Below are 15,329 nucleotides of genomic sequence, written 5' to 3' on the forward strand. Positions count from 1 at the left end.
TTTTGGCTACCACACTTCTTGAATTAGTGTTTTGACAACAATATTCCTTGTGGATCCCACATTTTAGTATATCATTCCCATTAATATATTATTAAATTCAAATGTGAGCCCCATTTTGTATTTACTTTTTCCTTTTTTTTCTTTTTCTTCCCTATCTCTCTCTTCTCTCTTTTTGCCTGTTCCTTGTTTTATTTCTTGTTGCCTTCTTCACCTACGTCCTCCATCGCGCCACCGACCCCAAGGTTCCATTGGCCGCGCTGTTTACTCGCTTCTCCGTCTCACCACTCTTCGTGGCCTCAAACTGCTGTCATCGAGACCTTTTAACCATCATTTACTCCGCCGCGAAAGGGCACAAGATTGACGAGGGCTAGCTCGACCCTATCGTGAGTATGAACGATTTTGAAGACGAAGATCTAACCACATCACGAACTTAAGGAACTTGAGAGAGGGAGAGATGAGAAAGAAGCGGCCAACCCGACGATGCTCTCAAGGTAAAAACGTCGCCTCTTCATAGTGGAATAAAAAATAGTCGAGAATGTCTCGATGATGGCGAGTCGAGGTGGCTAGGTGGAGAAGTGAGCGAATGGTGCGACCAATGGAGCCTTTGGGTCAGAGGCGCGTCGGAGGGCGTATGCGACCAACACCCAAAGAATGAGAAGAGAGAGATAGAAAAGAAAAAGAAAAAAAAAGGTAAACACAAAATAAGGCCCACATTTGCATTTAATAATCAAGGATGATATGCTAAAAGGAGGGACCCACAAGGGATATTGTTGTCAAAACACTAATTCGTGGAGTGGAAAAAGCGTGACCCCTAAACTTATTGTATTCATGTTAATTTAGTTCTAAAATTTTCATTTTACCAATTTAGTCACTTTTCTTTGAAATTTCAATGTTGTCATTCTAGCCAACAATCACTAGAAAATCGTCAATGTTTAGGATTAAATTAAGCTATTTCCAACGTAAATTGACTGAGAGGACTACATTCGAATTTCGTATAAAGATTTAAAACTAAATTGATAAAATTAAAAAGTTTATGATTAAATTGACATTCACACAATAGGTTTATGATTGATTGGACAACTCTCCAGAATTCTGCCATATGGTGGTTGAACTCAATCCCTTAACTTCTCGCATTGTATGAATTATAGAAAAATCCTTGAGCAGAAATTTATGTGTCGACAAGGGTCTTTTAACTCTTGAAGCTTTTTTTTTTTTTTTGTTGGAATTCTTTCATACGGAACAGTATTTTAGTCATTTTCCGTGGGATTGACCGGCTATTGATACTGCAATGAAAACCCCAAGATACATGTATTTTTTTTTCCCTTTTCCTTTTTCGGTACAAACAGGGTACCCTTGTCATAAAAAGGGATGGTGGTAAAGACTAGAGGTGGCCAAATGGACCCGTGGGCCCGGAACCGGCCCGTTGACCGCCCCGGAACCGGCCCGTTGACCGGGCCCACGGTTCCAACCCGGTTTTATAAATAAATAAAAAAAAGGAAGCAAGTTGGGTGAAAAAGAGCACTTGGGCTTTGGAACCGGCGGTTCCGAACCGGAACCGGAACCGGCCCGGAACCGGCGGTTCCAAACCCGGAACAGTAACCGGCTCTTCAAGGGCCGGTTCCGGTTCCACCTTTTTTTGGAACCGGAACCGCCGGTTCCTGAACCGGAACCGGCGGTTAGACGTCATGTACGGTATCAAGAACTCAACAATTTGTTACTCCTTTTAAGAGGTTTCTCCATTTGAACATTTTCTCCCCTTCTTGTCGCTTATAGGTATATTCCTAGGTTGTTTCTTGAGAAGGGGCACCCAACGTCGACGCCCCCAAAGCATTATCATATTCCTAATTGGTTTAACAATTTGACAAAGCGAGTTTCCCCTTTCAATTGGGGGAGACCTTTGTAATAACCGGTCAAACAAAAGATCAATTGGATATTCTGCGCGTTCTTGAGCAAAGTAATCACTAATAATCAGTACATATCATATCGGATCGCTAAGAAATAGCATGAGCAAACAATACAATCCACAGTACATCTCATAAACATCAGACACGCATGCAAGTAACTCTACAACAACGAAAGGGACACTCCGACAAATTAAAAATACACCGAGTTGTAACTACACGTGTTGCTTAATCTCTCAAGGGCTGGATGCTGGAGGTGGAGTGAGGAATGGGATGGAAGGAATCTTAGGAAGAGAAGTAGGGATGCTCGGCATCGGCGGCAAGGTTAACTCCGGGACGGTGGTCGGCACGGTTGGCATGGTCGGAAGCGGCGGCAAAGTGGCCGTGGGCAGCGTTGGCTGGGCAATGGGCAACGTCGGGATCATGGGTTGAGGCAAGGTGGTCGGGATGGCGGGTATAGGCGGCAGCGCGCCCGTCGGCAATGTCGGCATGGTCGGCAATGGCAGAGATGTCGGGTTCGGCAAAGTGGGTATGGTGGGCAAAGATGGGATCGTAGGCATAGTCGTTTGCAACGGATGGCGAGCTCCAAAGCTCACGTTCATGGTCGAGAAAATTAGGGCGACGACGAGAACGAAGCACTTTGAGGAAGCCATACCGGTAAGTGGAGAATGAATTTTGTGCTTTGGAAGGCTCAAGGACTTGAAATTGATGAGACGACGGGAAAGAGGTTTGAGTTTTTATAAGGCAAGAGATGTCGTGTAACTTAGAAAACAAACCGGATGTGTAGAATTAGGGTTGTGTTGATAAGTTGGTGACTCGCCTTTGGGTATAGTTGGGAAAAAAATAGAAGACGATCTCTTAATTGGTACTCGGGTAGCTCAACACCTCGGGGTCAATCTCCCACCGGCAAAAGAAGAAGGTCGAAAATTGTTCTTTTATTCTTTGTTTTGATTTGTTAAGGTCAAAATTTGTGGTTCCGTCTCGCCACGTGGCAATGCGTTAATGTATAGGCTTCATGGACGATCTTTGTCTTGATAGTAACTTGCTTCCGACGGAAGAAGAGATCAAAGGCGTGCGAGCATTCTATGAAACTTAATGCGGCAGGCGGTAATGGCTATTTTCTCGGGATATAACGAATTTTACTATATACTTCGCATGGAATATATAAAGGGAATAGAAACAACTTCATAAGTAAAACCCGACTAATAAATTGAAAGAAAAGAGAGAATTTCTTATTTTTGGTATTAATTTGTTGCCCATTTTGTAGATCTAACAGAATAAATTAAATTAAGCGTTACAAAGCCCTTACAAATCGATCGCGGTCGTAATTTTTGGTAAAGCCGTTACAGAACGTTGGCTTTGAGTGTTTCAGAACCTTTAAAGTATCCAATAGCTTCTTGATTTAATCCTTTTACTGATGACCAAAAGAATTAGTTCCTATTGGAACGACCGAGCTTTAGTCTCGCTGAAGAATTTTTTTAGGCATAAAAAAAAATATTGCCGATAGTATCATTCAGGCCCCCATCACGAAAGGAATACATATAGCAATTACGAAAGATGGTTGGGCCAGGCTATGTAACTGGGCCCTTGTCTAAACTCCTCCAATGGTGTCGTTAGGCCCATATGGAACGGGCTGGGCCTCGGCGAGCCCATGAGCTATTATGGCCATGATCAAGTTTATTGGGGAGTTGTCTTTTCAGATATTAATCTAATGGAAGCCTAAATGGTGAATATGTAACAGTTACATGAACAGTAGACAAAATTAAGTATTTTGCATGGATCGTTTCGATTGTAAAACCAAGGAAAATAGTACATGCGAGATGAAATGCAATACATGTTTTTTTTTTTTGGTCAGAAAATACAATACATGTTGACTATTATAAGATACATAATGAATCATTTTTAGATAACATAAAAATCGAAATCAGATCATATTAGATAATAGGTTTAAATCTAATTGGACTTTGGCAAGCCCTTTCAAGCCCAAAGCGCAAGGGGCAAATTTTGGGCATGCGAATCCCTTCTGCTGCCAGTTTGGCTCATCTTGGCCTGCTCAATTGTTCATAGGCAAGATCATTAGTACATAGTAAATTTAATGTTTTCTTCAATCACGACAAGTCTAGATAAGGAACTTTAGTCTCAGCTCGTTGATCAAGTCTACATCAGCACCCGGCATTGCCATGAAGGATTGCTAACATCCACATCGGCAATTTTCGGCTAAAATTGACTGAATGGACTAAAATTTTTTTTTATTTCAAAGAATGGACTCAATTTCAAAAGGTGAAAATGTTTAGAATTTAATTAGAAAAATTAAAAAGGTTTAGGACCAAATTGGCAAAACCACAATAGATTTAGGAATTTTTTTGGACAATTTTCCTTTCTATGAAGTATTTAGAAAAACTTTGACATTGAAACGATACGCCAAGAAAAGTGGAAAGAGGGAAGAAAGAAGAAGGCTAAGCGTTCCTGGCACAGCTTCACAATGTTCCATTAGCAAAAAACAGAAAGATACCCAAGCTGGACAAGAAAAGTTATTGCCGTTTAATACTTTTCAAAACTTAGGACAGTGATAAAAGGGGGGTTACTCAAAGGACGTGAATACTTCATTCTCTTTTAATCTGCACAACCTTTCTTTCATAGGTACTTGAATTGGGTTGTCTGAGGTTAAGCATATGGCTCAGATGCGACAACATCTCGCCTTCAAATGACAACTCCTTCCCACTGAGTGTAATTTTTTCGAGCCACGCCCGCCACCGGCAAGCCATCACTATCTGAATGAATCAACTTGTTCTATCATAAAAGTACAGCTCTAAGGAACCTTCATTGCTTTCTCTAATGTGCCTAAAGTTTCATATACCAACCCCGATTGCGGATGCCCTGGCATCCCCACAAGAAATTCGTGCATGACACCATCTATTTGGATCCAGCTATGTCCCGGTTGCTTCTTGACCCCCTTTTCTCTCATGAACCACCTCAGAACTGAGACATCATCCCATTGCCTATCAGCTGCAAATGCATTAGCCAACATCACATAACCAGCAGAGTTTTCAGGGTCGACTTCCACAAGCTTTTTCGATACATGCTGAGCGAGTTCTCCCCGAACATGGAGCAGGCAACCCCCAAGCAAAGCTCCCCACACAAAGTTATTAGGTTCAAAAGGCATAGAGGCAACAACTCCTAAACCTTCTTCAATATGACCTACACGTGAAAGGAGATCGATGTAACAGGCATAGTGCTCCAAACCGGGAGAGACTGAAATCATCATCCGCATCTCTGAGAAGATCCTCCGTCCCTCATCCAACAAGCCTGAGTGGCTGCATGCACATAAGGCTGCAAGAAATGTGCTAGAATTAGGGTGCAGACCTAAATCTCGGATGCTGGAAAATAGCCGCAATGCCTCTTCTCCCTCACCGTTCATTGCAAGACCCATGATCATAGCATTGAACGAGACAATATCTTTCCATATCATCTGATCAAAAACTTCTTTAGCCTCCTCCAGCCTCCCGCATTTACAATACATGTCTATCAATGCGGTCGCTAGAACTTTGTTCGATTGAAGAATGCCTTTGCTTCCTTCTGACCTCAAATAATTGTGAAGCCATTTGCCAAGATCCAAATCCCCAACCTGAGCACTAGCAGAAAGGACACTAACCATAGTAACTTCATTAGGCTTTCGGTTGCTATCCTCCAGCATTTGGTGGAAAATATGCAGGGCCTCCATAGGGCAACCATTTTGAACAGATGCAGTTATCATGAGATTCCAAGGAAGCAATCTTCCAATTCCATGATTAGTTATTTCATTGAATTTTTCCCTACACTTATCTATTCTCGCCAATTTTCCATACAAATGTATAAGAACAATATTGATCGAATCCCGTTTAACATCATCAAGATTCACATCTGCAACAAATTTTGACAGAATATTAACCCATCTTTCCAGATGGGCGACCTGAATAGTAGAACACGCCGATAAGACGCTTACGAGGATTTCATCTCCAATCCTCAAATCCTCTTGGACAACGTCAACGAAAAGCTGCAACGCGTCTTCAGCCTGACCCGACTGAGCATAACCAGATATCAAAGAAGTCCAAGATACCAAATTCCTCTGGGGACTTTCATCAAACAGCTTACACGCGGAAACCAAATCCTTAACGGACTTGGCATAAACAGAGAGAAGGCCGTTACACACGATAGGATCCTCACAGAAACCAGCTTTGAGCACATGGGTGTGAATTTGGTTCACTTGACGGACGCTCGCGCATCGAAAACACGCCTTGAGAAGGAACGAAAAAGTGAAATCACTGGGCGAGAGCTGGCGCTGCTTCAAGGCTCTGAACAGGGACCAAGCCTTTGGAAACAGGCCCTCCTCGGCGAAGACCCTTATGATGGCGTTGAAGGGGAAGATGTTGGGGCTCTTCAGCTGCTTGAAAACTTCGAACGCAATGCGCGATGGGTATTGGCCAATGAGACGGGCCGCCACCAGATTGTCCTGCTGGCCATCGAGTCTGAAGACGCGGGCGTGGATTTGAAGAAGATGAAGGCGGGGAACGCGCCCTTGTAAGAGAGTGGAAAGATCAGAAGCATGCACGAGCGGGGTTACCGCTGCAGCGCGAGATGAGCGACCACTTTTAGGTACGAGATTCGCTGGGGACTTCGGAATCCCAGAAAACATGTCGGAGACTCCTTAAAGTTCACATCTTTGAGTCGAAACTAGAAATGGCAATGACCAACGAGACTGGGCGTCTGCAATAGAGAAACATCAGATAACAACCAATGGTATATAGCCCAAGTATTAATGGGTATTATAATCATGATTAATAATATATTAACCGATATTCATATTTCATGTGATCACTTGAACGATATTTTAGGTACTTTGATTCTATTTATTTCGAATTACATAAATCGTTTATAAAATCAATAAAGGCAAAATATATAACAATATTTAAATCAAATAGCATAAAAAGTGATATCTTTACTCTGCGATCCGCTTCACATTCGATTTTGGTAAGATAAATCTCACACGAGTTGGGACCCCGCCTCATGGAGGCACGAGAGGTTCGCACCCAATGCCCATCTCTACAAAAGGGTGTGATCCAGCAAATCAAAAGTAAACAAGAGTAAGATATTAGGATCGATAATCTTCAAAAGTAACAAAATATAGAAGTCCTAACTCCATATGTTCAAGAATCAAGAATTGAGTTGATAGAATAATAATCACCCTACTTAGTCGGAAGCAAGTTATTTACTTAGTCATTCACAAAAAATAAGTTGTCTATTTAGTCACATTCTCTTAAGACAAAGATTCGAGTGAAGATTTCAATTCATGAACGTAATGCCATTTGGCAGGACAAATTTGGGATGAGGAGGTGAACTAACAGAAAGAACCAATCAAGAGATCATCTCCAATTCTTTCCCAACAGAACCAAAAGCCAAAGGGCAAGTCACCAACTTATCTTCACAAACCCAATTTCTACTCAATATTTCTTGCTATATAAACTCCAATCCCCTTTCTAGACCCAACCAAAAAAAAAAAAATTTCCTCCAATCCCCTTCCTCTAAGCTCATCAATTCTAAGTCCTTAAGCCTACCACAAACATAATATCTATTGCTCACTTACCAATATGGCTTCTTCTTCAAAGAGCTTTGTACTCTTTGTTGCCCTAATTTTCTCTAGCTTGAAAATGAACATCGGAGTTCGTCATCTGCTGCAAACAACTTTGCCATCCATACCGACTTTTCCCACCATACCGACTTCACTGAACCCGGCATCAATGCCGCCACTGCCGGGCATGCTGACATTGCCTAAGGTCGCCATACCGCCCATGCCCCCCGTCCCGACGACCCTCCCTCAGCCCACACTGCCCGCCACTACCCGCCACCCAGCCAACGCTGCCCAAGACTACTCTGCTGCTGATGCCAAGCATCCCTACTTCTCTCCCTAAAGTCCCCTCTATTCCTTTCCTCACCCCACCTCCAGCCACAAGCCCCTGAAGATTTTAAGACCATTGATAATTTGGGTGTCTTAGCGTGTTTTCACATAGAATTTATTAGCACGGTTGTTGATTATGAGATGTCTCTTGAGATTCTGTTTGTTTATGTTTGTTGCCATGTGTCTTCACACCTCGATGATATGTACTGATCCCACATTACTTTGCTTGGATTTTATCATGTTCTGTTCGTTGCTACCACGACTCATCATCACGTTCACTGTGTTAATCGACCTCAGTCAACTGAAAACACGGGCGGTCCATAAGAACAAATTACAAGTATATCTCTTTAAGCGATAAGTTCGTGAGTGTATTTTTCAGGAAAAAAAGATTCAAATAGAAAAATTTAAATAGGATTTATTATTATTATTATCATTAATATATGTAGAATCATGAAACGCATACAAAGGAGCAAGTGCTGCTTGTAACAAAACCACTTCGGCTGTAACTCTGTTCCTGCGTCGCCCGTTTGGTTCTGGATCCTATTTTTCGATTTGGGCGAAGGAACAACAGTTCTATGTTTGGTTGCGTATGAAATGAGTACATGAAAGATTGAGTTAAGGTTTGACTCTACAGCTGAATTTCATCAGGCTGGTAATTTCGTAGTTCCGAACAAGGCAACTCTGTCGGGATCTCGCCGTCTTTCCCCCACAATAACAACCAATTGACTGTGCTCCGAAAATTCCTCCCTACATCATTCTTATCCTTTCCATGCTCCTTTAGTTATAAATTTATACATTGTCTGAATGTTACACTTATTTTGCCCATGCATGAATATTTTTCCTGGCAGACAATATGTGGAGTACTTGAGCTCAAAACATATCATTCCACAGTTCACATATGTACTGTAGCCATCGTATCGAATTCAGTATTATGCTCAAGTTATTTTTCCCAACTGTACAAAATAACACATGCGTTCGCTTTACCTTACCAAAAAAAAAAAAAAACACATGCGTTCGCTTTGAATTTTTGTAACATCTCCAAAAGTGTCGACTGGAAAGACTGGGGCCTAGAATAGGGGCACAAGGAAAAGAACAATTAACCAGCAGACCAGGACGTTCACATTTTTTGTACAGCAGATGCGGGTAAGATTTGGCAAAAAGGAGTGCAACAGTTTCGGTTATCATCATGCTTATAAGCTTTTCATGAAGAGATTGGGAAAACTTATTATTGACAATGACATAAACATATCTACTTACAGGAGGAGAATCTATTCATTCTATGGTGCTATGACAATTTGCAAATGTCGAGATATAGCCTGTCTCGATCATAGGAAAGGAAAGGCGAACGGCCACTGCGTCTCATTGATATAAATCGATTTCCCTCGTGATTCTATCCTGCATTAATGTACAGGTTGAGGGAACAATGACGAGGCACTTCTGACTCTTCAAGAAACTTGTCCACTGCCAGAAGTGTCGTTTTCAGCGTCAACTGTCAGAGATAGAAGCTCTGCAAGCTCCAACCTATATTCAAGGCCTCTCAGATGGTGCCCTAACAACATGCACCTAGAGAAGCAAAGCGATGGATGGGAATAGCGCATTATTGTCAGTTTCAACAATAAAACAGACTTCACTGTGTAAAAAACAGCGAAGCACCATAGTCATCTGTGATACTTAATTTAGAGCAAGGACAACGGAATGCTAAATTTCTAGCTTCAAAGTGTTTCTGCTCAGAAAATATTGCCAGCCAGGCTGTCAGCTATCAAGTCCATCTGTATCTACTTTATGTCATCGGGACTGGCAGAAAGTAAGATACTGATGAACTTGACTAAAAGTGTCTAATATCACACTAGATGTGATTCTCGACATCACAAACAGTAAGATTAGGTCTTGAGATGAAGATAAATTATGAAAGTTCAAGCAAGAAAGAATGGTATATCGGAGAGTAAATTGGCAGAATTTGCTTAAACTGGATCATGTCAACAAGTTATTCCTTGATTTTTTGGACATGTTAAGCTCCCACTATCAGGCAAACAATAAAGCAATCTACTATTGACTAATATAGACTACAGTACTACACAAAAGATAAAAAGGAGCTGGACTAACCAGAAGAGGAGCCGTGCTAGATAGTCCCTAGTTAATGAGACGATTGGCTGGAACTGGAGTGACACATTCTCAACAAGTTCAGGGTGATCATCATCGCCAGAACATATTTCTTGATTTGATGAGCACTCCGATAAAGGAGGACCCTTAGAGTGCATTCTAGGAGACAAAGTCGCAAGAAGACCATGAACAACTGAATGGATTGTTTCCCTCAATTCAGGCATGGAAGGTTCTGATAGCTCAGCCACCTATTTACACAAATATCATTACTCTATCTGTACAATGAAAGTAACAAGCACTTCAAGAGAAGCTTTATATCAGAGGCTGCTACATGTATTCGCACCAAACATGAAGTTCACTAGTTAAGAGTTTCATCGATTAATAGGTGCATACAGTATGCCCGCATGAAGGAAGATAGATAGAGAAAACTGATGGCGAATTGGTAACACTTTGACTCAAGATTCACAGTCCTGAGTAGTGCAGGTTGTGGCTATTCCAGCATAAAAATGAAAAACACATTAAATTCATAATAAACAAAAATTAGATGGGTAAAGAAAATGGAAAGCCATATACCAAGAAGATTAGATAGGTAAATGACATGGAAAGCCATGATGCCATGCTAAGCCATCACTTTTCAAAACCATAATACCATGTAAGCTGCATATGCTAAGTTAAAAACCATCAAATATATGTGCTGGATCTGGGTCGATAATGAAAGGATCAGGATTCAGGAGATGATATTTGTTGTCCTATTATAGCATCTAAAGTTCTGTCATCAGCCAAGATTCCTGTCACGAAATCATTCTTAGATTGACTGGGAATGCGTAAAGACACATTGAATTTCATGAAATAATTTTCTGTCAAATCAGAGAACATTCAAGTGGTAAAGGAGCATCGCTACTTCAAAAAATTTTGCTTCTACTTCGTAAAGTTCAGCAGCTACTTTTGAATAGGCAAATATAAAGAATTATTTGGGAAGAACTGAGTAGCTATCTACTTTCGATGAGGCAAATAAAAGGAGTTATTTGGGAAGAAAAGATGGAGGAAGATGTTTTCTTAGTTAAATTAAAACTAAATGGGAATTATTCTGACACTCCTCTAGTATTGACCAAATTCTCTAACGCGCATTGTATTATCACAAATTAGTGTAAACCCATCCTGGTCTGCTCAAATTGCTTGTTCACCCTTGTATTTTCATGAACTACTCTGACACTCTCTGTATGTACAAAAACTATCTTGAGACCCCATCAATAGGTATTGAAAACAAAATAAGTACGACGCTGATGAGGCATGTTTTGCTATTTTCTAGGATTTTATACTTTTTTAACTAAGTTTTAGTATTTTGCAAGTATTTCTAAAGTAATTCATATCTTTTTAAATAGTTTTCATGGTTTTACTGTTTTTATCTAATTTATCTACAGATAGTGTATCATAGTAGCTTTCCAAAATACAAGAGGGTGTCAGAACAATTAATGGAAATGCAGCGGTGTCAGAGTAGTTTGATTCAAATTGGAGGATGTTGGAGTGAAAAAACAAGGGTGACTCCAAGTAATTTGTTAAAAAACAAGGGTGACAGTAGTTTACCCATATTATTTACTGGACAGTCAATTGCAAAGCGATTGTTAATAACAGAAGCCAAACATTGGGGGGGTTGGGGGGGAGTGGGAGCGCGTATGTACATACAATATTCTTATGTACATAGTGGCCCTTTGGAAAGAATTTAATTTTAGCATGATGAAACCTTTTCGGGTTCTAGCGATCTCAAGTAGTCCAGCAACTCATTTTTTTCCTCCCCGACGAACTGTTGCATTTGGAGAGCAGCACTTTTCCTCTTGACTTCATGTAGTTCCTTCAGAAAAAAAAGGACGAATGAAAATTTCTGCATCGTAACATGGACCTTCCAGTTAATACTAAATTCAACCATGCCTCAAAGCAACATATCTAGCCATTTCAGTGAGGACATCGGGCATAAAAACTTAAGATTAAATATGACGTAAGTGGAGATTTAATTGCTTTAAAAAACTAGGCACGAGTTTCACAGCACCATTAGTATGAAACATAATCTCTGGCCAATGCTTCTCTTCTATCACACTTCATCATCTCCTTCAGCTACTTTATTCTCATTAACAGGAACAAAGCTTTGCCTTAATCCAGGTGCACTTGGTGAGGTGGGTTCATTCAGTGGTGCGAGAAGAGTGGACAGCTGAAGTATTCGATATAGAGCTGATGAGGTATCCAAATATCGAGGAGGAATTGGTGGAGATGTTACAGATAGCAATGGCCTGTGTCGTCAGGATGCCAGATCAGAGAGCTAAGATGGCTGATGTGGTGAAAATGATAGAGAATGTCTGGTGCGTCGAAACCAACAATCAGCCTCCCTCCGAAAATAGATCCGAAAGATCATCTCCATTGCAACCGGCTGTTACGTCAGGTCCTGTGCCCCCACAATGAGCTCCTTCCCGTCACCTTTGGTAATACTTGTCACTCGTTTTTTTAACCTCATTTCACTAAGTTCCACACTACTCTAGTTATTTACTCTTTTCTTGCTAATCTTGCCCACCTTCCGGTTCTCAGTGCCACCGAATTTCTACCGCTCAGCCTGCCCAATACATGTTATAGCTAAAAACCCAAAATATGGGACTCCAGGATTAATAACAACAATTTGGTTATGCTATCAGAGACACGATTAAGCATGTATGCAAAAGTCGGCTGCAAGGGAAAAAAATATGCAACTATATGTCATAACTTCTAAACAAAAAAGTTACTGATAAAAAGTAAAACATTTAAGTAGAATGAGCTGCAATGCACACCTTTTTGGCAGATGATAAACGAGATTGTAAATGGACAATATATTCCTGAGCTTCACGAGAAAGTTTGCCTAGACGTTTAATATCCTCAACTGTCTCTTCTCTAACTTTTTCATATTTGGGTGATACTGCAGTCTTTCCAGAAAAGTTGATTTTTCTAGCACTGTCTAGTAAAATTTCTGGCAAGCCACTTTGCGAGCGGTCTTCAGTCCGATTTTCAAAGCTCTGTTCATGCGTATCACGATTCCTTTCAAGGCAAAGCCTATATTCTGCATTTCGCAGTGTATAACTGCATCCAGAAGAATACCATCATTAATGCATAAGAGGAGACAAAATCTGGGATCAAAGAAAAGAAATGGAATTCTCAGACGGTCTAGACATAACTAATAAAGCAAACAAGTAGAGAAAAAATGAACCATGTTTTTAGAGTGACATTATATACTAATTAATTCAAAAGAGCGAGCTCCACTAGTTTTTCACATGAAGGCCCATACCGACCTGACAGGCAAAATTACAAAGATATAAACTACCTCCATGCCAACGCATATCACACAAGATAAACATACCCTGTCATCATTGAAGAGACCAACAACTTTGAGAGTGGTTCCCACAAAGCTTCAATATATACTTGAAACTGATTCGATGGAAGCAAGCCCAACATTCCTGAGATAGTCCTCTTCATCGCATCAATAGTAGTTGGGGCCACGTCTTTCTGAATAAGGCTCACATCTAGTGGTTCTATCTCTTGTATCAGAGTTGAGAGAACCGATTTCTGGAAAGAGCATAATCCCGACAGCTTAGCGTAGAAACTTTGGCAGTAAGACTAGAGTTGAAATGCGCAATTCTAACAGTGCATTTAATAATTGAAACCAAAACATCTAAGAAAAATGGATGTCCTGAGTTGCCAAATGAATCTTGCTAAGGCAAAAGCTTCCCACTCTTGAATGCTTAGAACTAGAAGTCACTAGCAACTAGACAAACTTTATCCTTCCTCCATAGTAAATTTTTCTCTCGCTAACTCAACTTCCTTAATTGTTCCTGAGATAGAATGACAATGTTCTTTGATAATTCATGCGGTTCAGTTCCACCATTACACTCTTGAATTCAAAAGCAATCGCTTGTAGGCTCCAACTCAATCTTTACATCTCATGCCACAGACACCCTCACCGAGCAAAATTCCATTTCCTTCTGTAATCTATCCGCGCCACACACTAGAAACGAACTAGATATCCACACTTGTTATGGTAAACGATGCCAAGAATCTCCATGAAAACTAGAAAAGGTCAACTCCCCCAGCGACACATAAAAAAGAACAAATTTCTAGTTCCTAAAGAAGAACACCGCAGTTGCAACATTTCTGCAACGGTATCAGCAGCCGACCCCCACTCCAACGCATCATTACTGAAAATCACACACTTACTGAGGTGAATTACCATATCAATCGACGGAACCAAACACCAACCTGAGGCGAATTGACGGACCGACAATCATCCCCGGGGCCGAGGTCATCTATTGAGGAGCCACCCGCCGACGAAGAGGCGGCTATCAAGGCCCGGCCCTTCCTAGGGATCATGGAGATGCGAACGGGGGGATCGGCGAAGGAGAGAGAGTCAACGCCGTGGCGATGGGGACAGGGGTGGCGGTGGGGATGGTGAAGGCGAGGAAGGGAGGGGGAAGAGGAGAGGAAGGAGGCTAAGGTTGCCATTGCCACAACCACGACCGCCCCGACCCGTCGCCTTCTCGCCCCCTCTCTCTCTCTCTCGATCGACTTGCAGCTGAAGCTCTCGCCAACTGCAGCCACAATCAGCGGAGGAGACCACAAATCGGAGGGGACAGGCCAACGTCGGCCGCAAGCTTTGCGGAGTCCAAGAATCTCAGACGGCCCGTCGGCCCTGGCCTTCAATTATACAAGCTGGGAACTTTCTCGACCGGTTCGATCCTACATCCAGAACCGGCCAATTCTATCCGGAAACCTGAAACCCGGTTCAAGGTTATAACTCGTTTCGGATCGATATACGGCTTAACGATAGCTCATATTGTTTACAAAAACAAATGATGAAAAATAGTTTCATCATACACAAAAATATTTAGACGTAAATAATTATCGATAACGAAAATTTGAAGGATCGTTTTTAAGAAATCGATCCGACTTTGGGCTTCGATTTTATCATTGTAATTTAGATACAAGGGCTTGCTCTGTTTCACAAAGAAATCAATTTGGTTGATGAATTTAAAAAGCAAGAACAAGTCCTCACTAGTTCAACTCTCAAAAACCGACCAGTTCTATTTGGAACTTGAAATCTAAAACCTAAAACTTTTGAGGCCAATTCCAAATTGATCGGTTTTGAATATATTTACTCTTACATTAAGGTAATTCATTTTGCACTCTTCTTTTAAGCTGAAACTATCCATTGATATTAAATACGTTTAACATGTTACTGTTAAATAGATCATGCTTTACGTATGCATACTCTACGTATAATAAAATGAAACCAAAAAAAAAAAAAAAAAAGCCTCGACTGGTTTGATTCCACGCCACTTCTGGTAGCGACAAGGTCATCCTCGGATTTAAAAACTGGAAACACGATA

The 15,329-nt window shown here is 41.1% G+C and overlaps 3 protein-coding genes across 4 annotated transcripts; all 3 read right to left on the reverse strand.

Moving 5' to 3' along the window:
- Window positions 1-2,137: 2,137 nt before the first annotated feature.
- Window positions 2,138-2,554, reverse strand: LOC125315230 (proline-rich receptor-like protein kinase PERK2). The gene has a single exon (XM_048279671.1). It carries the CDS (start codon window positions 2,552-2,554, stop codon window positions 2,138-2,140), a length of 417 nt encoding a protein of 138 aa, XP_048135628.1.
- Window positions 2,555-4,503: 1,949 nt separating this feature from the next.
- LOC115757170 (putative pentatricopeptide repeat-containing protein At3g08820) lies at window positions 4,504-6,670 on the reverse strand. Of its 2 annotated transcripts, XM_048278789.1 has the most exons (2): window positions 5,208-6,670; window positions 4,504-5,099 (listed from the first exon to the last, which is right to left on the reverse strand). In XM_048278789.1, exons 1-2 carry the CDS (start codon window positions 6,571-6,573, stop codon window positions 4,711-4,713), a joined length of 1,755 nt encoding a protein of 584 aa, XP_048134746.1. In that variant the 5' UTR covers window positions 6,574-6,670; the 3' UTR covers window positions 4,504-4,710. The 2 variants fall into 2 exon arrangements, with proteins under 2 accessions (XP_048134746.1, XP_030553148.1); XM_030697288.2 differs by having other exon boundaries at window positions 4,504-6,669.
- A 2,361-nt stretch (window positions 6,671-9,031) lies between these two features.
- On the reverse strand, window positions 9,032-14,643 carry LOC115757160. The gene is made up of 6 exons (XM_030697276.2): window positions 14,203-14,643; window positions 13,307-13,512; window positions 12,744-13,029; window positions 11,675-11,782; window positions 9,937-10,181; window positions 9,032-9,396 (listed from the first exon to the last, which is right to left on the reverse strand). The coding sequence occupies exons 1-6, from the start codon at window positions 14,443-14,445 to the stop codon at window positions 9,279-9,281; spliced, it is 1,206 nt and encodes a 401-aa protein (XP_030553136.1). The 5' UTR covers window positions 14,446-14,643; the 3' UTR covers window positions 9,032-9,278.
- Between the last annotated feature and the right edge of the window lie 686 nt (window positions 14,644-15,329).

Source organism: Rhodamnia argentea, chromosome 5, assembly GCF_020921035.1.
Source record: "Rhodamnia argentea isolate NSW1041297 chromosome 5, ASM2092103v1, whole genome shotgun sequence".
NCBI classification, from domain to species: domain Eukaryota; kingdom Viridiplantae; phylum Streptophyta; class Magnoliopsida; order Myrtales; family Myrtaceae; genus Rhodamnia; species Rhodamnia argentea.

Excerpts from the sequence above, each read along its gene's own strand:
- LOC125315230 (XM_048279671.1), bottom strand. The coding sequence starts at position 2,554 with ATGGCTTCCTCAAAGTGCTTCGTTCTCGTCGTCGCCCTAATTTTCTCG.
- LOC115757170 (XM_030697288.2), bottom strand. The coding sequence starts at position 6,573 with ATGTTTTCTGGGATTCCGAAGTCCCCAGCGAATCTCGTACCTAAAAGT.
- LOC115757160 (XM_030697276.2), bottom strand. The coding sequence starts at position 14,445 with ATGGCAACCTTAGCCTCCTTCCTCTCCTCTTCCCCCTCCCTTCCTCGC. Across the intron at positions 11,783-12,743 it reads GTTTATCATCTGCCAAAAAG|GAACTACATGAAGTCAAGAG; the intron begins GTGTGCATTGCA and ends TTTTTTCTGAAG. Across the intron at positions 9,397-9,936 it reads CTAGCACGGCTCCTCTTCTG|GTGCATGTTGTTAGGGCACC; the intron begins GTTAGTCCAGCT and ends TTGCTTCTCTAG.